Raw genomic sequence first — 21708 nt, 5'->3', positions numbered from 1 at the left:
CCTGTGACCCTCCCCATCACTGGTCTTGGTTTCTAACCTCGAAGGCAGCAAGAGGTTGCTACTGGAGCTCAGGGGACCTGGAAAGTTCAGACACCGGGGATAACAGATGGGGACCCATTGAAGATCTCCGGGTTCTCTAGGGCATTCTATATCCTTGACTTGACAGAGGAAAGGCCGAAACGCAGTGACCGAATCTGCCGGCTGGGGCCCAGGAATCTGCATGTGTGTCTACTAGTCACACTAACTACGGGTGTGGGGGGTTGGGGGAAGGGGCGCACACGGCGGCGAGGAAGGAGTCTTTTAAAAGCACACCCGTGACTGTCAAATTTTATTCAAGTTCTTCCCCTCTGCTCACAGTTGGCGCCTTTTCCCCGCGTTGCCGCTCTGTGGAATGAAGGTGGGGTGCGGGTGCCTCGGGTCTCCGCAATTCAGAGGCTGAGTACTGGGTCAGCTGACTCCCACCAACCAGCGTCCCCCAGTCCCATGTCGCGGTCCCACAAGGCTGGGGCGCAGCATCCCTCCAGCCCAGTCGGCGGCGGCGGGGACGCCCAGAGTCCGGTCCAGGCGGGAGGAATAGGGGCGACCCCAGCGGCCATCCCGCCCACACCTGCGTAGGCCTTCGGGGAGAATAGGGTAACTTTAACCCCTTCATTTCCAGAGGCAGTGGCCCCAAACCCAAGATTCTCCTGCCTTAAGGAACGCGCGCTGGGAGGGCTTTATGACCGACCCAGTGTGACCACCTCGGTTGACAGAAGGGAAACAGGCCTACAGAGGGAAGTACCCTGCTGGACGGCCCACAGCAAAATTGGACCTGAATCCGGTCTAGAATTCCGCTCTCCCAGGCCTGTGTCCTACACTCTCAGGGGCCCAGCCAGGCACCCCCCAACCCTTAGGAAATTCCCACCTTCAGGCCTTAAGCACCCGGAATCTCCGTGCAAGTTGCGCTCCGTTTGGCGCATTGTAAACTTCCTCTGCAGCTCCTCATTTGCCTCGCGGCGCCCCGAGAGATTAGTGAGAAGGGCCCGAAGGCTCACCCGCACGCTCGAGATTACTTGGGGTGGAGGGATGGCTGCAGGAGGAGGAGGAGGACTGAGGGAATGCGCTGGCCCTTTAAGGGGGGGACGGAGCGCATGCGCGACGAGGGCCCGAGTGGAGCCGGGTGGGCGATGGGCGGGCTGGGGACGCGGCCAGCGGCACCTCGGCCCTGAGGCGGCGGGGGCGGCGGCGGCCGGAGCTGAGCCAAGCCCGGAAGCCGCGACTTGCGCCCGGGTTCTGCGTTGCACGGTCCGCTTGCACCGGCTGCTCCCCGGGCACCAGCGCACCCGGCGCTCGCCAAGGCTTTGTTCCTCGCCTCCAGCTGCGTCCGCCGGCCGTGACTGCGCCAGCCTCGGGGCTTACCCGCCCCGCCCCGCGGTCCTTCCTGCCCGGTTTGGCCGGGGCGGCGAAACCCGAGCGTCCAGCTGCAGAGCATCCTTCATCCGCCCAGTGCTGCCGCCGCCCATGCTGCTGCCGGTCCGGGGCGGCGCTCCCGCGGCCAGAGCCCGCCGCTCGGTGACCTCGGCCTGGCCCTTGCGCGCCGCCCGAGCCGGGCCCGCTGAGCCCCGGGGCCCGGAGCGGGACGCGCGCCCCGCGATGGCTCGGCTGGCGCAGCGCGGAGTCGGGTGCCCGCCGTCCGCCCGCTGAAACGCGCCCGGTCGGGGACCGGCGGGGCCTTGGCGCTCCTAGCCTTCGCCTCCCGGTCCCGCCCTTTCCTCTTGGGGTACTTCGCTGCTGCTTCCCCGGGGGCGAAGGGACAGGGGGCGAGACAAAGCCCACTTCGTGCGGGGAGTGGGCCGCGGGCGTGGAATGTGCGTGTTGGCGCGCGCCCCCTCCCAGCGCCCCGCCAGCTGCGAGGCCTGGCTCCCGGACTCGTCGCGTCGGAGAAATCGCCCCCCACCGTCGCCTTCCCGCCCAGGGGTCGGGGCCCGAGGCTGACCAGGCCCGGAATCGCCTCAAGCCCCCTGGGGCGCGCACGGGTCCGAGCGTGCGTGTGTTCTGTAGAAGAATTTGTTCTCTCCAAAACTGGAACCCGGGACGTCCAGTCGGCGTGGACATCCGTGCCTTGACCCTTCCTCTCTGCCGTCGCAGGTCTGAGCTGTTCGGCCTCAGTTTCCCTCCGACTCGTCTCCTTTCAGCCAGCCCAGATTCCTGCGGGTCATTGTTCTCGCTGTCAGATGGAGGTGCTTCTTGAAGGATGCCAAATCGGGGCGTGTTCTCTTTATCCCGTTTTTCAAACAGAACAGGGCCTCTAAGGCTGACCCCGGGCAACCAACCCCTTCAGCCCCCCACTCCACGTTGTTGCACTGATTATTTTTTTTTTCTTATTGAGTAGTATTTTATGGTACATGAGCCACGCCCTGGTTTCTTAAAGGCGCCCTGCACTCTGTTTGACCATGTGTTATCTCTGCAGCTGGTGCGGGGGAAGCCTCTTGTGAGCCACCTATTTTCCCTGCCAACTGATTCATCCTCCCACCCCAGTCAAGGATTTGGGGATGCCAGGGGGGAAGAAGGTATTGGGGGGTGGCAGCAGTGGTGCTGCCTCCACTGCTGCTGCCACTGCTGCCCCCTCGGGGGCCAGGCGTTTAGAGGCCAGTGAAGGGGCCTCAGCCCAGAGAGATGAAGAGCCGGAGGAGGAAGGGGAAGAGGACCTGCGAGATGGAGGTGTCCCCTTCTTTGTCAACCGGGGTGGGCTGCCTGTGGACGACGCCACCTGGGAAAGGATGTGGAAGCACGTAGCTAAGATCCACCCCGATGGAGAGAAGGTGGCGCAGCGGATCCGTGGGGCCACTGACCTGCCCAAGGTGAGGGGGATGGGGGATGCAGAGGGAGAAAGATCTAGGGTTTTCCCTTAGGAGATCTGGGAGAGCAAAGCCACACTTTGCTCAGGTATGGTAAGAGGGCACTGACATGGTAAGATTTTTTAAATACAGACCGGTATACCTGTCCAGGAGAACTTTCTCCTAGCTGCCATTGGGGTCACTCTCTGAGGTTCCCCTATACTGTCTCCAGGAAGCCCTGCCCCATTGCTTTAAAAATGCCTCTGTTTTGTTGACGGGACAGCAGACGAACTACAAACACACAAATGTGGATTGTCATCTCATTTGCTTGGTGATGCTTGCAAAGCCAAAGAACTATGAACAGAGAGATAATGAATGACTAAGGAGGATGCTGGGTTTCATAGGTTGAGAAAATTTTTTCACTCGTTATCTCACTGAATTCTCCTAACAGCCTTGTGAAGTAAGTGGAATTTTGGTTCCCGTTTTACAGATGAGAAAGCTGAAAACCAAGTAGTACCTCAAAGTCTCACCACCAGTAAGTGGCAGAGCTGGGACTCAGCCCCAGATCTTTGGGCTCCGGACCCTCTGCTCTGTGGGACACTAGATTTAGGGCCGTTAGAAGAGGTCCAGTGGGTGGGGTAAAGTTAAATTACTTTTCCATGTATGCAGGAACTCCCTGGCGACGGCCATCCATCAGTTGTATTGCCCTTAAAGGCAGAGGCTGTGTCTCATTCATCTTTGTCTTTCCAGGGCCTCCCATGTGCCTGGCACAGAACAGGCATTTGTGTGTGTTTGCTGAATGAAAGGGTATTTGAGACTTTCTGTGCTGTACAGGGCTATTTGGAAATACGTGTCTAGTAGATTTTTGAGATATTATGGCTAAGAGAAAGAGACACTTTCCCAAATACAGAGGCCTGAAATCTCCAAAATGATTCAAGTTCAGAGCCAGCTGGGTCTTGCCTGCTCAGATGGAAAGTCAGGGGGGCAGTGACAGTTAATGTGGATCAGACATGGGGACAAGCAGCCTGTTTTGTTTTGTTTTCACCAGGTTACTGGTAGAGTCACCAGAAAATCTTATCTGGGAAAGGGAATAGAAATTGAAGGTTGAGCAACTGCCTAGTATTTCCAGGAGAAACAAAATGTGGATCTTGAATGGCTGTATAATTATAATTTATTTTGCCAATCCCCTGTGTCCAATATTTGATTCTTAAGATGAATACTAGGGAACATTCTAAAACATAAATATGGGGGTCTATCTCTGATTATTTCCTTGGGATAAATTCCTGGAAGAGAAAGTATTCTGCCAAAGGATATGGTCATTGGCATGGCTTGCCTGCCTGTCTCTGGGACATCAGGCAGGCCCCTGTGACCTGTCGGAGCCACGGTTTTCTCAGGTGTAAAACAGGCAGTTGAGGTGAAGAGTAAACAAAAGCCCATGCGGTAAAGCATTTGACAGACTGTAGAGCCCCAAACCAGCACTGGTTATTGGATGTTCATTACTTTTTTCACATCCTTCATCAGAAGGGGCAGGTGGATTTCACTCAAAATTTGTTCATGCATGATCTCGCTAAATTCATTAGTACAGTTTTGGTCCCCATTTTATAGATGGGAAAACTGAAAACTCAAGGAGGAACTCCAAGTCCCACCACCAGTGAGTGGCAGAGCTGGGACTCAGCCCCAGGTCTTTGGGTGCTGGACCCTGTGCCCTGTTGGACACTGATGGCCAGAGCCACACAGTTCTCCCACATGAGCTAGTTGTTGTTGAGCAGATGGCCTTGGAATGCCTGCCGGCCATCGTTGCTTATGCCTGATTCAGCTGATGGCCGCTCATTCGCCACTGGCCCAAAATGCATCTTCTCATCTTCAGTTTTCATGTGTAGGAAATGAAGGAATGAAGCTGTTGTCCATGAGAGGGGTGTATTATAAATGAAGGAATGAAGCTGTTGTCCATGAGAGGGGTGTATTATGACTGAAAGGCGCGTGGCAGGGTAGAAGGAATTTTGTGAGAGATCTGGGAAAATTTGAAACTTCCCCACCTCTCAAACCACTGAAAAAGTGTTGCAGCTAATGAAACCCAGTGGATCTGTGTGGGGCTCCTCCTCTGCCATGCTCCAGAGTAGAAAGGAGTCCTTAGAGCTGAGAGGTGTGCAGAAGTCTGGGGGGAGGGCGTGGGAGAAAAGCAGCCCTGAGGTTGATGTCCGAGCACCAGCTGCAGAGCTGACCTACCCTGGGCTCTCCCCTCCCCAAGCAGCTGTGCAGTTGGCGCTGGCACAGAAGGCCCAAGATAGGTTTGGTTGGGACACTTGAGCCAAACTTGAAAATTGGGAGATTTCACACAAAGACCCAGGTTTTTGGCATCTTTTCAGAAAATGAGACGATCTGGGAACAGAGAATCTGTGATCCCACATGGCAGCTGAGGAGCACCCCCCCACTTCCCCTTTCCCCACAGTCGCCACCACTCACTCTCAGCCTGCCTGTCCCATTTATGTTACCTGTCTGGCCCCTGCAAGAGGTTGATTCTGGGACTGCTGCAGTATAGGGTGATGAAAAGAGAGAGAGCGCTGGAGTCAAATCCACCATATTCCAATCCTGGCTCTCTCATAGCCACCTGTGTGCTAGGGCATACAAACCTCCCTGTGCCTCAGTTGACTCAGCTGTAAAGCAGGGATAATGGCAATGCCCACTTGAGAGGGATGTTGGGAGGAATAAATGAGTAAAGCCTGGAAACAGGTGAGCATGTAGTAAATACCCAAGGAGTCAACCACCCTATGGGTGCATAGGAGAAACATGCTCTAAATGGGCATCCTTTAAAAGGGCAAGTTTCTAAAAGGGACCTAAATCCAGGAACAGTTTATCTCCTAGGTAAGAACCTGTGCTTGATATTTCAAGCTGCTACCACCTATGAAAGCTTAGTTTAGTGGCTTCTCATCCCAGACCCAGACACTGAAGGTCTTCTAAAAATAGCTCTGGCCAAGGAGCTCCTGCAAAATGCAAATGTGGAGATATCCTGCAAAAGGGTAACGTTGGCAGGGTCAGCATATGCTGACCCATTTCTTTGGCACACACTGTAATGACAATAACAATGATCATGAATTGAGGCTTGGCTGTGTGCCAGGCCCTATCATTTCTGCCATGAGGTTGGGTCTGTTGTCCTCCCCATTTTACAAATGAGGTATCTGAGGCCCAGAGAAGTAAAGAAGCTTGACTGAGGTCACCAGTTAATAAATGACAGAGCTGGCAGTGAGATACTGATGGTCTGGTTCTCAAGTCTGTTTTATCAACCTCTAAGCTATACTGCTCCTCCTCACACATTCAGCCACAGGCTCCTCCCACCTTCCCGAAGACCCCTTGTTATGCTGGACTAAGCTGGAGTGCTCGGTGGAAATGTCTCTATAGAACTCAGTACTTTAAGGGTTCCTGGAATGAGCCTTTGGTAGTGGAGGAGGAGTTATCTCTGATGAGATCTGGGTTAAAGGGGTCCCACCTTCTATACCGCACTTCCCCCACCCCTCAACAATGAGGAACATATTTCTGGCTCTTGTATGGAGGTGGGACAGGGCACACATTTGAGCTAGCAGTCATAAAGTGGACCAGGTCCTTTAAATGTGCAGAATCGGATTATTTGTGATTGCCTGGAATGAGTCTATGTTGGGAATGAACACTTAGGAAAGAGGTGTAGATGCTGTCTGCACTGTGTTAAAATGAGCCACAAGCTGATGGAGGTCTCTCTCCAGCTCAGCCTTGGTGGAGGTGCCCTTATGGCCCTGCTTGTGAATCCCAGGTCTTTTTTGACTTTTGCGAGGCTACTTTCTTCTCCTCAAGTAGCCAGTTCCTGGGTTCTTTGTCCAGGTGGCTGGCTTTGGGTGAGCTTAAGCAAAGGAGTCTCAGCTGCAGCTCCTTCCTTGAAGTTTCTTGAGGGAAGGTGTATTACAGTCTTTGTCCAGTGCTCATAGGGGTCACCAGATCGCTTAAGAAATGGGGATGATTCATCCACTGCCTACAACACCTGCCCCCAGGGATCTCCAGCTCAGGAGATGGTGACTGGATGGATGTGCGATGTTCTTTATAGTAAATTGCTAAGTAATTCCTCTAATTCCTTTCCCCCAACCCCACCCCCATCCCCATATCTCCCACAAGGAGGCAAGGCCAGGTCCTGGGAGAATTCCGGAACCCATTTGCCACAGGGTGGTCAGGCAGGAAGAGGGGGGAGAGCCCCCCATCTCTGGGCTTTTATCCCCCAGTGAGTGCAAGTGGTGACACCAATTGGGAAAGTGGGGGGTGATGTGAGAGGGGAAATAGCTTCTTCCAGCCAGTGTGGTTGCCAGGGACTTCCCAGACAGGAAGGAGAGAACCAGCCAGGGAAGGAGAGAGGAAGAGGAAGTTGGTGTAAAGCTTGGCTCCTGAACAGGGAGCAGCCCAGGGTGGGGTGGGGTGCAGGGCTTCTTTCCTATAACTCTGCTCTTCGGGGGAAGTAGATCTCTGTTAGAGGCTGTCCTGCACCACCACCCCTGCCTCAGTGGCCCCTCAGCCACAAGATGCACTGGTAATTGGCGGGTCACTTCCCTCCTTGTACAGAGCCTCAGTCCCTGCAGCCACATTATTTAAAGGGCTGTGCCCTGTGAATTGCCATCTCCACCTTGGTGGGGGGGGGGGGGTGCCTCCCCTTCCCTGCCACCAGCTCTACCCCAAGTTTGCATGGGGCTCCTGCTTTACTCCTGCCCTCAGCAGCCCCAGCCAGGTGGGCTCCATGTGGGGAGGTGGCAGGGTCCCTCTGTGTGAAGAGCCAGGAGGCCACTTCACAGCTGGCTCTGCTGGTGGCCAAGGTGGAGCCCAGAGGGAGGCTTTGTCCTGGGGAGTCTGGTGCTTCTACCCAAAGCAGTCTGTTCTGTAACCCCGGGCCCCTAGATGAGGCCTCTCTTGCCTCCTTGGCCTCACTGACTTGTTGCAGCCTAAGTGCCAGGATTCGGGCTCCCCTGGTAGGAGGAGGAGCCTGCAACCCGGGGCCCCATGCCTGCACAGTGCACTTCTTCCTTGCCTGCTTGCTGAGGGACAGCCTCGGGCTCTGGTTGTCCTGCCCCGTCTCCCAGCCGCCCCGGCAGCCCACAGCTGCCCCCTGCCAGATCCATCCCCCTCTCCCCTTTCTGGCTGGGTGCCGGGACTTCCCTTCTGGTGAGGAGGACTGCCTTGGGTGTGGAGCTGGCAGGAAGGGGAGGTGTGGAAGGAGAATCTGGGGCTCCCTCTTCCCTGTGAAGCTCCTCCAAACGAGCCAGGCCTGAGCAAGTAGGCACCATATAAAGACCTGTCCCAAAATATTTCTGCCCGGCCTGCTCTCACTGGCTTACTCTGGCAGTTCAGGTTGGCACTCTGGAAGTAGTGGTACATGTGCCCATGCCCCTGGGGTGGGTGACACAGAGGGCACAGCCATCCCTCCTGGGAACCAGCCCCCAGCCCAGGGCAGGACCCTGAGAGAACGGACACCTGGTACACCAGTTAGTTTTGATCCAGCACTTGAACCAGCGTGAACCCCAACCCAAACCAGCCAAACCCCAATAGTGATGTTCACGTTAAACCTTGAAGTTAGTGACTACTTAAAATTCAAAACAGTCAGTGAGCCAGCCTCTGTTTTTCTATAATTATTAAAGCAGCATAAAACTGGACTGTCAATATACATTCCAAATTAGGAATGCTATCAAGGAGGGAGAGGAACAGCTGGGATGGGGGGTCACAGGATAGGAGGGGAAGGGAAAGCCCCCTCCTGAGGGTCCCAGTGGGCTGGACACTCCGGGATGAGCGAGCCTCCCTCTTGTGACCAGAGCTCTTTCTCCATCCCCAGATCCCCATACCGAGTGTGCCTACGTTCCAGCCGTCTACACCCATCCCTGAGCGCCTGGAAGCTGTACAGCGCTACATCAGGGAGCTGCAGTATCCTCCCTGGCCAAGGGTCCCGGCCACCACCTGGCTGGCATGGTCCAGAGCAGAGATGGGGTTGGAAAGTATCAGCAGCACCCCCTCGCTGCACACCCACAGGGGGCGCCATGTGTGTGGTAGTCCATGTGCCCCTGTCAGTCCTGCAGTACACAGCCTGGGCCCGCCCTGGGTATTGGGGATTTTGTCTGATAGGTTCCAGCCCTTTTTGCCACCCTGCTTCCTCCCCCTGTCATGTTATGGGGTGAAGAGCAGGAAATGGGGGGTACCGAGTCTAGGCTCCTCCAGACCAGACTTCCTCCCCCACTCTGTCCAGCCCCAGGAGAGAGGGAGCTCTCTTGTGGGGCTGTTTAAAAACTGGTTGTAAAGGTGGGAAAATGGAAGAGAGAAAGAATTTTGTGCTGTAGAAAGGAGCCTCCTCATCTTGGAGTTTTCTCCCAGTTCTTCGCCTTTTTCTTCCCTGGCTGGAGGCTGGCTGCCCTGTGTGGAATGAGCAGGGCTGTCCTGAGCCCCAGATTCCCTGTGGTCCCTGCTCTGAGACCCTTCAAAATTCTGTACCATGTCCAGAGCTGTGGGTCCTGGGTCCTCTCCCTGCAGCAATCCTGCTCTGTTGGCCTCAGAGAGGATAGGACCAGGCATAGGTCTTGAGCAGGAGAAAAGCCAGGCTGATTACTGAAGACCTGATCCAGCCTCCTCTTTGCCGTGGAGAAGTTGTAGTCCAGAGAGAGGAGGTGATTGACTCAGCAGCACCCGGCAGTTGCCGGCCAAGCTGCACTCCCACCCCAAACTTCTCTCAGTCCTTGCTGCTTCTCAGCTGGTTGGAAAATGAAGTGCTGCAGAGAGCTGTCCTCAGATAGAGCCTCTTTCCCAGCCCTGACATGTCTCTGTCCCAGGAAAGGAGGCCAGGAGAGAGCAAGGGTAGAAGCCAAAGGAGGAAAAGAGAAGAGAAGGGGGCATGTAGAAGGAAGGAGACTCTCCCATGCTGTGCCCTCCTTTCTTCCCTACAGGAGGGTCAAGTCTTTGAACATCCTCCAAGGTGCCTGGTGGAAAGCACTTTATGGGTTCTGCACCCACCCTGCTCCAGTGGGAGTGCTGTGCCCCAGGGTTGGGGTGGAGGGTTAGCCTCTTCCAGACAAAGCCAGGAAGCCCTTAACCAGCACCCGCAGGTACAATCACACAGGGACACAGTTCTTTGAAATTAAGAAGAGCAGACCTCTGACAGGGTAAGTTTGGGGAGCACCCTGGCCCTCTGCAACAAAGCTAACAGTGCCCTCGGACTGGGTTGGAACACCTTGAGGGCGCCTTGGTGATGTGCCTTTGAGTGGAAGTTTAGGCAGCCCAAGGAGGTGCCAGCCAGCCAGGGCAAGTACCACCCTGGGGCCCTGAGGATGTGGTAAAGATGAGATGAACAGTCAGGAAAAGCCATCCATCCATGCTGAGCCAAGAGGGGGACAGGCAGCCCCGCCAGCTTGCCTGGGTGCTGATAGAGGGGGGCCCAGCTAGACTGGCTCTATATGAGCCTTGGGGCTTCTGAATGAGAGGTGGGACCTAGCAGGAGAGAGCCTTTCTCCCTTTTCTCCCCATTTCCTGCACCTGCCTGTGACACCCCCCCCCCCCAGCCAAATGCAGGGAATCTGGAAAAATCACCCCATTTGCCTTCTGGGCTTTTTTCTGGTCATTTAGTACAAGGTCCAGTGTCGGGAGAAACAGGGACCCCACTGAAGACAACACTGCATCTCTCACTTCCCGCCCCACCACCCCATGTGTAGACCCCTAGCTGCATTCACTTGCTCTAGAAGTTTTCTGCCAAAGAAGCCCCAAGGGCAGGGGAGAGTGATGAGACAAGGCCACGGCATAATCTGGGGACTCAGCCCAAAGCTGCCCACAAACTGAAAGCCTCTGTGTTTTAAAAATTGATGTGAATTTTACATCTTGCTTCACAAATAATCAGTCCATGTTTGTTTTCTTATGAATAAATGCTGTAAGTGGTTTGTTAGCTAAATTACTAAATGACCTCCTCCCTGAGCCCCTGGGTAGATTCCAGGCCCATACCCCCAAAGCTTTGCTGTGCCGCTCACATCCTGTGGCTGCTGTGTGCTGAGCAAGCCCCTCTTTGAGAAGCTGGGGGAGAGGGAGGGAGGTGGCTGCAGAGGCCTCATTCCGGGGGTCCGGCTTGAGCTGCAGTGGGATGGAGGGGTCTGCAGGCCCTCCTGGGCAAAGCCAGTGGCCAGACTGGGTGAGGAGGGAGAGGCAGGCTGTCCTAAAAGGGCCTGAATTCCAAGTTCAGGAGCAGGCTGGGGAGTCACGGGGCCACTCTCTGCCTGGGCCCCCATGTCCAGGCTGCCGGCCAGCTGCGGGGGAGCAGTTGCAGTCAACAAGCCTTTCAGAGAAGCCACAGTTAGGCCAGGGTCATCCACTGTGCTCCGGAAAGGGAGAGACCAGCGTCAAGGTATCCTGCTGGGCAGGATTTCCCACCAGCCCGCGGCTTCCCCGGCCACCGTCGCAGAGGGCCCCCAGCCCAGTGTCTGTCTGGATCCTGCCGGCAACCACGTACCTCCCATGCATGCCCCCCTCCCCCAGAGGTCTTTGGAGCCAGAGCCTGGGGTGGGAGGAGGAAGTGAAAGGAGGGACAGGAAGGGAGAATGGGCCTCCTTCCTTATCAGCAGTGGCTGCCTCTGTGCCCAGCCCCCAGGCTCCAGATGTGGGGGAGGGAGGGAAGCATCTCAGAGGGGGCTTCTGTCCTTCCTGCATTTCTAGTCCACCCTGCCCCCTCCTTTAGTCATCCCCCCACCAGAAGGGGCTGGAGGTGCAGTCCTCAGGGCTCTTCCCTCCCTTTCCCACAGGCTGATGGACCTGGCCAAGGAAATGACCAAAGAGGCTCTGCCCATCAAATGCCTGGAAGCTGTGATCCTGGGAATGTATCCTTCCCCTGCTCTGCGGGGGCCTGCGAGGGACCAGGTGTCCTGGTGCTGGGCTGTGTGGCGGGGACCTCAGCTACCTCCTAGGGAAGGGGCGGGCTGAATGGGCTCCTCCCGCTCTCTCCTACTCAGTCATCCACTTGGCCCCAAAGGTGAGGGGACCTCCCCAGGTGAAGGAGGTTCTCCAGTAGAAGGAGCCTCCAGCCAGAGGACCCAGTCCTGTCCTCTGAGAGGCCTCAGCCCCCGTGCCTCTGTCACTAACCTCCTGGGCTTGCTGAGCAGGCCCTTTCCGCGTCCCTTGGACACTGTGACCCTGTTCTCTGAACCTCAAATTGGTACATTGTCTCACAAAGGCTGTTGTGCCATTTCCAAGAATCAAGCCATCTGGGAGATGCAGTTTGGATGCCCAAATGTTGGCATTTCCAGGACATGTTGATTTGTGGAGAGGATGGATGAGATCTTTGAAACAGAACTGCCTAAAAAGAAAAAACAACAACAACAACAAAAACAGTTTCCTGGTAACCCCACCAAAAGGGCAGAACTAGGGTCCAGAGCTACAGGGTTGGTAGGTGAGGCAGAGAAGCCCCCAGGAGAGGACACCTTCCCCAGGCCCCCTCCCCTCCCCAGGGGAGGCAAAGCAGAGCTCCCAGTTGGTTAGGGCCAGTTCTGCAGCGTAAGTCATTAGTGCCTGAGCCCTGTTTTTCTTAAATTTTCAAACAGATACACTGTAGGCAGAACAGTCTGCTGAACTCATGAAGTTATGTATGCCCATGACTCAGCCTCTCAGCCTCACCACTTAGCAGTTTGAGGTCAGTCTGGTTTCATGCCTACCCACCCCCACCCCCCTCTCCCCTCTCCCCTCTCCCATACTTCCTCCTGGCTTTTAAATATTTTGACCATCACCCCTGGTGTAGACCCCGAGCTCAGTGGTGCAGAGGAGTGCAGATTCGCTGAGGGCCCCGGAAGGGGGCAGGGAGGATGCCTGACGGAACAAGGAGGGGTCCGTTCCCTTAGGTCGGGTCCCGGAGGATTCAGCGGTCAGAGGGAAAAGCACAGCTTCACCCAGAACTGCGCTCCAAGGTGGGCCACTCCCCCACTGCCCATGTGATGTACTTGCCCTAAGGTTATAAAAAGAGGTTGTGGGCACTCCCCCTGCCCCCCCGGAGGGCCTGAGCGCCCGCTGCACTGTGGCAGTGACCGGGCAGACAGGCCCACCTCCAGAGTGCCGCCATGAGCACTGCCCTGTCCAAAGGGCTTTCCTGCTGGGAGGAGCCCGAGGCTGTCAGGGAGCCTCAGCATTTGCTTCCTGAGTCCACCTTCACTTCTCCATCAGGGCCCCGCTGAGGGGCCAGCTCTAAAGGGGAACTTCTCACCCACATATGTAGGAGAGACTGTGCTCCCCTCCCCCACCCCCACCCCCACCCCCAGCAGGAGCACAAATCGAAGTTGGTCCAGGTGGGATCTCGTGCTCTCCGAGGCCTTTTGGGGACTGCCTAGTGACTTGTGGATCAGGAAGGAAGCAGGAATAGCCCCCAGCTGGGCGAGGGGCCCCTCCACACCCCACGGCACCGCCACAGCTCCCCCCGGTCCACACCTACAGTGGGCACTGTACTGGGTCTGTTCCCCTCTTATGACCTCCTGCACTTCTAATAAGAATATGGAGATGGACAAGACGTGGTCCCTGCCTTCAAGAGCTAGCGATCCAGGGGCCACTCGGCCATACCTGTCTCTCACCGGTCCCAGCCTTATACCCTGGCAGTTTCCTTAACTCTGGCCGCCTGGCCAGTTACCTCACCAACAGCATGCCCACCCTGGAACGCTTCCCCATCAGCTTCAAGACCTACTTCTCAGGGAACTACTTCCGCCACATTGTGCTGGGGGTGAACTTCGGGGGCCGCTACGGGGCCGTGGGCATGAGCCGGCGCGAGGACCTGATGTACAAGCCGCCGGCCTTCCGCACCCTCAGCGACCTGGTGCTGGACTACGAGGCCGCCTACGGCCGCTGCTGGCACGTGCTGAAGAAGGTGAAGCTGGGCCAGTGCGTGTCCCACGACCCGCACAGCGTGGAGCAGATCGAGTGGAAGCACTCGGTCCTGGACGTGGAGAAGCTGGGCCGCGAGGACTTCCGCAAGGAGCTGGAGCGGCACGCCCGCGACATGCGGCTCAAGGTGAGTGTCGCTCTGTGCAGGCGCGCGCCCCGGCAGGGTGGCTCGGGATTTGCTCCAGGGTGTGGCGAAGGCAGGACTGCCGCCCTCCGGGGGCGTACCTAGGGGAAACCCCTCCGCGAGAGAGGGCTGCCCACCCCCCACCACGTTCCCCTGCCCAGTAGAGGTGGAGTGGGCGTTAAGGACGGTGACAGATGGGAAGCTTCTACAGTGTCCGCGCGTGGTGAGTGGTCGCTGTTGACGTGGTAGCGTCAGGTGAGCAGACCAGGGAAGGACCCGAAGGAGGAAGTGGGAGAGCCAGGTTTGGATGATGGGTAATTCTTGAACACGTGGAGGGCAGGGGTGCCAGGTTGAGGGGGCTGCCTGTGTAAAGATGGTGGGTGGGAACTCCTGCCTGTGTGGAGGAAATGGGAGGGCAGGGTGGTGTGCAGCCTCCATCACTCCTCCAGTGTATTTTGACTCTTGCCTGGAACCTCCTGCATGCAGTGAAAAGGGGAAAGTCAGAACATGGGGAAGACAAGGAGGGTATCCCTGAATGGGGGTAGGGGGAAGGTAGTTGATGGTGGTGGAGGCAGCAGTGTCCCTGGAACAGCTGGAGTGAGCTCTCACGCAGTTTGCCCCAGATCCTAACATAGGGCAGATTTTGCCCTCTCCCTGTGGCCTCCTGGAGTGGGGGTGCCATCCCCTGGGGCCCGCCAGGGTCCCCTTCTGGGTGTTAAGCTGCATTCCCACTGCTCAGACAGTGCTGCACTGTGACTGAGCCCCTGCCAGGCAGCCTGGTGCCGCCCACAACCACTGATATTGGCACTTCCCCAGGCGGCCACCCAGGCAGTAGGTGTTACCTCCATTTTCAGGGAAACTGAGCCCAGAGACTTGCTCACAGGTGATGAGAGGTGGATCTGGCTGGAGTTCAGTCTCCTGATGGGGAGTCCAGGCATGTCACAGGGGCCTGCAGATGGGCAGGGTGGGCTTAGGACCTGGGACCTTCTCTGCTCTGGGGAAAGGTCATGGGTGGGCCATCCCCTGCCTAGCCTCTGGGTTGTCCAGCACCCTGGTTCTCACTGCTGGGAATACTGAGTTTTCAAGGGAGCAGGTTGGACCTAGAGTTGGAGCTGGTGCCCACTGGTCTTTAGCCCTGTTATTCCCAAACTGTTCACTGCTAGGGACTCCCATGTACCCACTCCATGGTGCACCCCATGTTTTGAAAACTCAGGTCAAACTTCTGCCCTGCATAAAAGTTGAAGCATTTGTCTCATTTTTTCTTAGAGATGTAACTGCTAGTCCAAGCTTACCTGGCTCAAGATAACCAGTATCACCTTGGAGTTTGCAGGATTCTAGCCCAAATCTCAGACATGGCTGAGCACATTTCTCCCTGGCTGGCACATTTGCCCAGCCTGGGCAAATGGACCTTTTCTTAAGACTTTTGTAATATCGCCCCCACCCCCACTTCCACTGCTGCCGATGGATCCAGGAGGCTTGGGCAGCTCTAGCTTCTGGGCAGTTGGTTTGGAAAGGCCCGGAACCAGGGCAGAACATTGCTTGAGGCTCTCCAGGCCCTATCTGGGGCAGCCTCCCAGCAGGGCAGGTTGAACTCTGGGGCAGGCCTGAAGTGATTTTTTGTTTCTTCCTCCCACCAAGATTGGCAAAGGAACTGGCCCTCCCTCTCCCACCAAGGACCGGAAGAAGGATGTTTCCTCCCCACAGCGGAGCCAGTCCAGCCCCCATCGCAGGAACAGTCGCGGGGAAAGGCGGTGAGGAGATGGGGTCTTGACTGAGGGACCCAGAGAAGGCATTTTCTTTCCCACTCATTTTCAGGATCCCTCTTGTTATTCCTTTCTTCTCCTCATTCCCACCCTTTCTCTTCTTTTGCCTTTACCTGAGGGAGGTGATTTGGAATGGGGGTTTCTATATAATAGGGTCCCAGTTCCCAGAGGAAATAAGGCTCAGCTGGCCCTGCTGGCCGACCTGTGTGGCCATGCAGGAGAACAGCAGCACGAGGCAGAATGGACCACGTGGGAGGGCAGGTGGAGGGGTGGGCAGTGTCCAGAATGGGCTGCCCCTGTGAGGGAGTGGGTGTTCCCCCAGGAATATTGGGGTAAGCGTTTGAACATCAGATGGGCGGCTAGGTCAATGGCTTTGAACCTATCTTTTGCTCCCAAGAGTCTGTGGGTTTTACCTTTGTCTAGATGGCAAAAACATGCCATTAAAATGCCAGGCCTCTTCCTCTGACTTCATCTCCCATATCTCAAGTCTGACTCTCTCTTGCTTTAAATATAATTGACATTCCAAAGCCACCTGTTTGGTATGAATTAAGGGGTACCAAGCAGAGCCCCCAGCACCCAAATATCCATCATGATTCACTTCGATCTAGGAGGCTCTTGTAAAGAACAGATCCCCCTTGAAGAGATTCACACCTTAAGCTATTAGGAGCCAGTTTGGCTAACCTCCAGCCAAGAACAGGAATCTGGACCACATTCAGGAAAGCACAGGCAGGTCAGGGTTTCCAGAAACACACTTCCACACTTACTCTACTGCTGTGTTTTAGGGCCCCCTTTAAGGAATGGAGGGGGTTAGCCACCACTTGCTTCCCCCAGCTCTCTAACCAGAAGCATCACTCATCTCTTTCCCCACCTCTCTGCTTTCTTCCTCCCTGCAGGCCATCGGGCGAGAAGAAGCCTTCCGAGCCCAAAGCCATGCCAGACCTCAATGGGTACCAGATCCGGGTGTGAGGCGGGCGGCAGTGCCCCTGGCCTTGCCCCGCTCCTGGGGGCCATGACCCGCCTGCTGGAACTAGCCTCGCCTGTGAGGAAGGGGGGCTGGTGATGGGGCAGGGCAAAGGGCAGCAGGAAGAGTATCCAGCTCAGCCACCCAAGCTGCTCCCTCTCCCACTGAGCCAAGCCCCCTAACTTTGGGCCAAAAGGCAGTTAGTATTTTATTTGGAGTTTTATCTCCACAACTGAAGTTTAAGGTATTTGGGGAAAATGGAAAATTAATGGAAAGGCCAGTGCTTAAGAGGTCTAAGTGCCATGGGGCGGGGTGGAGAGGAGTGGCCAGCTGTGCTGGTGCCCTTGCCCTGACCTCTCTGGGATTTGGGTCCATCCTATCCATGGGAAATGTCCCAACTCCTTCAGGCCTGAGGCAGGGTGGGGGTCAGGGGTTGGGATGAGGGTATTTATGCAGGGAAAGGGAAGCAGGGTAGGTCTGTGTAACCCATAAATCAGGAGGGCAGCTCTGTGTGGACCGCCACTGCCTTCTGGCACAGCCCCACGCTGCAGATGGGCTCAAGAGCCCAGGAAAGAACCCGAGTGAAGATGTTCCTAAGCCGTAATTGCCCAGCCTGGGTGCTAACTCTAGCCCGAGGGGCTCCTGCAGAGGGGCTGGGCTGCACAGAGGGCCCAGAGTTGCAGTGAAGTCAGCATGTCTGTAGGGAGATAGCAGATCTGGGTGTGGGTCCAGGAACCGTGGCTGGGGATGGGGCTGCTCCCCGTCTTATTACCACAGCCCCTGCTGGGAAACCAAGATCAGACCAGGATGCTTGTGCCCCAGGCCACCTCTGACGTTTAGCAGCCGGACTTGGGGCCCTCAACTGCAGTCAGGCCTGTTGCCTGGGGCACCTGGTCAGGGCCACAGCAGGGAAGCACCCAAACAGTTGGAGTCATCCACACGCTGCTCGTCAGGCATAAGACCCTGACATGGAAGTGAGAGAATATGGAGAGAGGTTGGCAGGGCTGGTGGTAGGGGCTGGAGGCTCAAGCAATAAGGAAGTATAGTAGCCAGTGAAGAGGGACAGAGCCCAAGAACTGGGGGTGTAAGTGAGAAAGGGATGTGAGAGAGAGTTGAGGACCAGGCTGCTTTCAGTAGTAGTGAGCTTCTTACCACTGGAGGCATTCAAGCAAAGACTAATGGCTATTTGAAGCTGTCAAGAGGATCAGGTTATGGAAAGGTAGCTGAGTGAGATGGACATTGAGGTTTCTTTTTACTGAGAGGCTGATTCAGGCAGGGGCAGCTGTCTGGTAAGGCTACTGAGGGGCCAGGCAGGTATGAGAAAGAGCACTGCAGGGCTGTGTGGGGACTGTGGCGAACTCAAGAAGGTATTCGCCATGAAAGGGGTCACTGCTTCTTGGCTTGTGTCACATAGCAGGCCCTGCATTGCCAGATCCTCTGATTTTTCACAAGCCAGAACTCTGAATTTTTTACATGAAATCTGATTTTCAAATGTTGGCAATCAATTAAAAACATTTAAAATCCCAGCACCGGCAAAAAGAGAACACCAGTTTGCACTCTCCAGAGTCGAGAAAGCTTGTGCTGGGGGGAAGGAAGTCCAGTGAGGGGCTTCAAAGTAGACAGTATGAGAGTTCTAAGTGTCCTCAGGCCGAGCTGGGCCAGGCAAGGGCCCTGGCAGCTAAAGAGCAGCAGGAGGCGGAGAAAAGCTAAGGCTCCTCCCAGTGCCAGCAACTACCCTGTGTTCATCCCACCTATCTCCCTGCAGACCAGAGACCCTCTGTGGTTGCTGTGTCACCAAAGTGGGGGTGTGGAATAAAGATAGTGCAGCGCTCGGCCTGCCAGGGAGGTGGATGGTGCCTGGGAAGTAAAAAAAAAAGAAAGGCAAGTAGTACAGGGCTCTCCTGCCCATCAGGGAAGCCACCGGAGCCCGGCAGCTTTTCAAACCAGCAGCTCTTGATCCAGAGCCAGGCCAGTCCCTTGCCTTACCAGGCTCCTCATGGGGTCAGTGGGTCCTAGGGAGGTATCTAACCACCCCCAGAGCTTCACCCCGACCAGGCCAATCAGAGGGGCATTTTGACCCCTGACTCACTGGCCCATCCCATCCCAGCTTGCAGGGAGTGGGGATGGTGGTCCCCACGTTCCCATGTTAGCCTAAGGCAGAGATGGCTCACTTTGGGAGGCCTCTGGGTGGAAATCAGGCCCTATCTGAGTCTGGATGTGGGTGCTTGTGGGCAGCTGATCAGAGGGAAATGGCCCTAAGATCTTCCAGGGTCTTTCCAGGAAGGCCAGGCACTTAGGGCACTTGAGGGGAAGGGATGTGAGCGGGAGCCAGGACTTGGTCAGGGAGGCAAGGAAGAAGCTGCTCCTGGTACCCGAGCCCTAGAAGCACGCTTGCACCCACAAGCTCCTTCCCTTAACCCTTGGGGAGAAGCAGAATGAGGCCCCAGCCCCTCTTGCTGTCTTCAAGGGAGAGAGCTGGTCACCCCAGACTCATAATCCCCTAGCTCTCACCCTCCCTGAGCCCGGACCCCGGGCCTGTGAAGACCATCACAGGATACAGCGGTGCTTTTTAATTTATTCTTAAATGTTTCTCATATGTAGCAACCCCTCCTCCCTTCCTGGGCGTGTTTACACAGGCTCTGCTCCCTGGGGCTGGCCTGGCTGCAAGGTTTCTGGGGAGGCAGAGAGGTGGGGACTCTGGGGCCTTAGTCACCATTCTTGGTATCACTCATCTCACTTCCTCTGAGGGATGGAGGCCCAGCTGATGTGGTTCCAGCTTCCCCTGACCGCCTTCCAGCACTCAGTGTGGGCTCCTCTGCCCCCGGGGGTGGGGGCCTGGGTGAGGAGGGTCACACTGAGGTCAGAGAAAGCTGCTTGGCGACAGTAGGTCAGGATAGGGGTGATTGCAGGGTCTCCTCAAAACCTGGTTCCCTGTGCTCAATGCCAGGATCAGAGCACTGGGAAGCTGTGTGCAGAGCACCTTCCCGTCCCACCAGCTGCCAGTCTTCCCCTCCCATGGCCTCACCACACACACTCCTTCACCATGCCAGGTTCCCCATCCTTACTAGGGCAGAGTGGGGAATGCAACAGCCCTCTGGCCCAGGGCATGCACGATTAAAGCCTAGGGCGCATGGAGCCAGGGCCATGAGAAGCTGCAAGAGCCAAGAGGTTAATCATCTCTGGTCCCCACCCCTCCCAGCTCAGACTTGACTTCCTGACTCTGGGACTCAGTCTAGTTCTGGCTGAGAGGGGGCCCAGAGGCCTGTGTGCACATGAGCACCTGGTTTTCCTGCCTGGATTATTTCCTAGCTTAGCTGCAGCAACATCTCCAGACACACTCTGAAGTTTCTCTGGCAGGGATGTGTGTTCTGGGGCCCAACATATTGATGGCATTCTTTGGGCCAGAGCTCAAGTTAGTTGAAATCCCTACTTCTTGTTTCCACTGAAAAACCAGTGTGAAGGGCAGGAAACAGTCCTCTGAAGGAGTGTGAGGTAGGAGGTGGTGAATTGCCCCTAGCAGGTACCACCTGCCTCCTACCCGCTTTCCCGGGGCTGCCGTGGTGCTAGTTGCAAGGCTGTCAGTATTGACCCCTCTCGCCCTGTCTTGGTGCTCTGGAGGCCTGAGTTTCCCTTTTTCTTCAAGGCTGATGAGAGAGAAGAAACTTGGGTGTGTATGGTCCAGGGGCCTGGTGATGATGGACCACCACCTCCCTTAAGCTTTGTGTTTGGCTGCTGTGTTGTACTAGACTTTGTTCTTCCTGTTCTCATATCAGTATTGCCCATTTGCTCTCACTTTTACAGTTTGTCTCATTCCTGTCCTCACTTTTCCCTTGAAGTGAATAAAGTCTCCCCAGCTCCAGTCGTGTCGGCTGGGCAGAAACCACAACATTTAAGCCTTGTCTCCTTTCCTTTGGGAGCTAGGGTTTGAGCCTACTCACCAGTACCAGCCTCATGGGCTCCAGGGGAAGAACTTGGCCAGGGGTAAGGGGAACAGGAAACCTTCCAACTCCTGCAGGCATGATGAAACTTCTAGGATCTCAGATTTTCATTCTCGCAGCCAACTGAAGCCACTCAGCTCTTGTTAACCCCAATCTGGAGACAGATCTTTACTGTCCATCACAAATGAGCCCCTTCTCCTCCCTCACGCAGCAGGGTTGGTCTCTCGGACAACCAATGCTCCCAGGGTACATTCCAGAGCCCTGCTCTCCTATCCTGGTCCACAGCAGTCCATCAGGAACAAAGGAAAAGAAAGCGTGAGTGTACTCCTGGGAGATGAGCTCGTTTTAGAAACCCATAGCAACAGGGACCCAAAGTCCCTTTTTATCACAGTCACCAGTCCAGAATCTGTGGTTAAAGCAGCAGCCTGGGAAGACACCTCTGCTTCCACCTCCAATGCTTGCTTCCTCTCCATTGTCCCTCCTGCTCTGGACCCACACTTCAACTCCAGCCCAAACAGCTGAAACCAGACTGTCACAGAAGTGAAAATATCTCTTGGGCCTCACAGCAATTTTCACTCTTAACCCTTCTTCCACTTCTCTCCTCTCTTTTCACTCAGCATAAGAGTAAAACCCAGACATGCAAAAGAGGAGATAGGCTATTTCCTATTTCTTCTCCCAGCCAAACCCCAAGAAGCCCCAGCTAGAGTGGCATTTAGCACAGCGAGACTCCCTCATTTTCAGTAGTGTGGTATGAGCAGGGGTCGGGGGCATGGCAGTTGGGAAGAGGAGAGGCAGGCAATTGAAATTCACTAATGTCTTGGACTATACACCATTAAATAGAGGCAGTTTTGTTACTTACAGCCTCCTTTAAATCCAGGTACAGCAATTCAAAAGGGGGGGGAGGTGCTTTTCAATTTGTGAATAACATGTACACTTTTATCTGAAGGCAGTGTTGTACCATGCACTTTTAGTCCAGCTAAAATGATACTGGGTAAAAAGCCTTGTGGCCAGCTTCAGTGAACCTGATTGATACACAATGAGCCCCTGGACCGCTCTCACACAAATGATGCTGGGCAAGGGCTCAAGAGACAATCCATGTCATGAGTCAAACAGACTCATCGTGGACACTGGCCACACTTTCTTGAACTCAATGCTAAAGTAAATTTCATCACACTCTTGGGGGATCAGAATGCACCTTGGTAGGGGGAGAAAAAAGACTTCT

General features: G+C 55.6%; 2 protein-coding genes across 3 annotated transcripts; one reads left to right on the top strand and one right to left on the bottom strand.

Annotated features, from left to right (window-relative positions):
- Positions 1-318: 318 nt before the first annotated feature.
- On the bottom strand, positions 319-2331 carry LOC119531219 (spidroin-2-like). The gene is made up of 2 exons (XM_037832234.1): positions 905-2331; positions 319-617 (listed from the first exon to the last, which is right to left on the bottom strand). Exon 1 carries the CDS (start codon positions 2092-2094, stop codon positions 1111-1113), a length of 984 nt encoding a protein of 327 aa, XP_037688162.1. The 5' UTR covers positions 2095-2331; the 3' UTR covers positions 319-617; positions 905-1110.
- Positions 1174-20436, top strand: VASH1 (vasohibin 1). Of its 2 annotated transcripts, XM_037832232.1 has the most exons (7): positions 1174-2840; positions 8650-8738; positions 9908-9964; positions 11585-11659; positions 13446-13827; positions 15463-15575; positions 16481-20436. In XM_037832232.1, the coding sequence occupies exons 1-7, from the start codon at positions 2532-2534 to the stop codon at positions 16551-16553; spliced, it is 1098 nt and encodes a 365-aa protein (XP_037688160.1). In that variant the 5' UTR covers positions 1174-2531; the 3' UTR covers positions 16554-20436. The 2 variants fall into 2 exon arrangements, with proteins under 2 accessions (XP_037688160.1, XP_037688161.1); XM_037832233.1 differs by lacking the exons at positions 9908-9964; positions 11585-11659.
- The last annotated feature ends 1272 nt before the right edge of the window (positions 20437-21708 follow it).

Source organism: Choloepus didactylus, chromosome 4 (assembly GCF_015220235.1).
Source record: "Choloepus didactylus isolate mChoDid1 chromosome 4, mChoDid1.pri, whole genome shotgun sequence".
NCBI lineage: Eukaryota > Metazoa > Chordata > Mammalia > Pilosa > Megalonychidae > Choloepus > Choloepus didactylus.
This window is presented reverse-complemented; position numbering and strand designations above follow the sequence as displayed.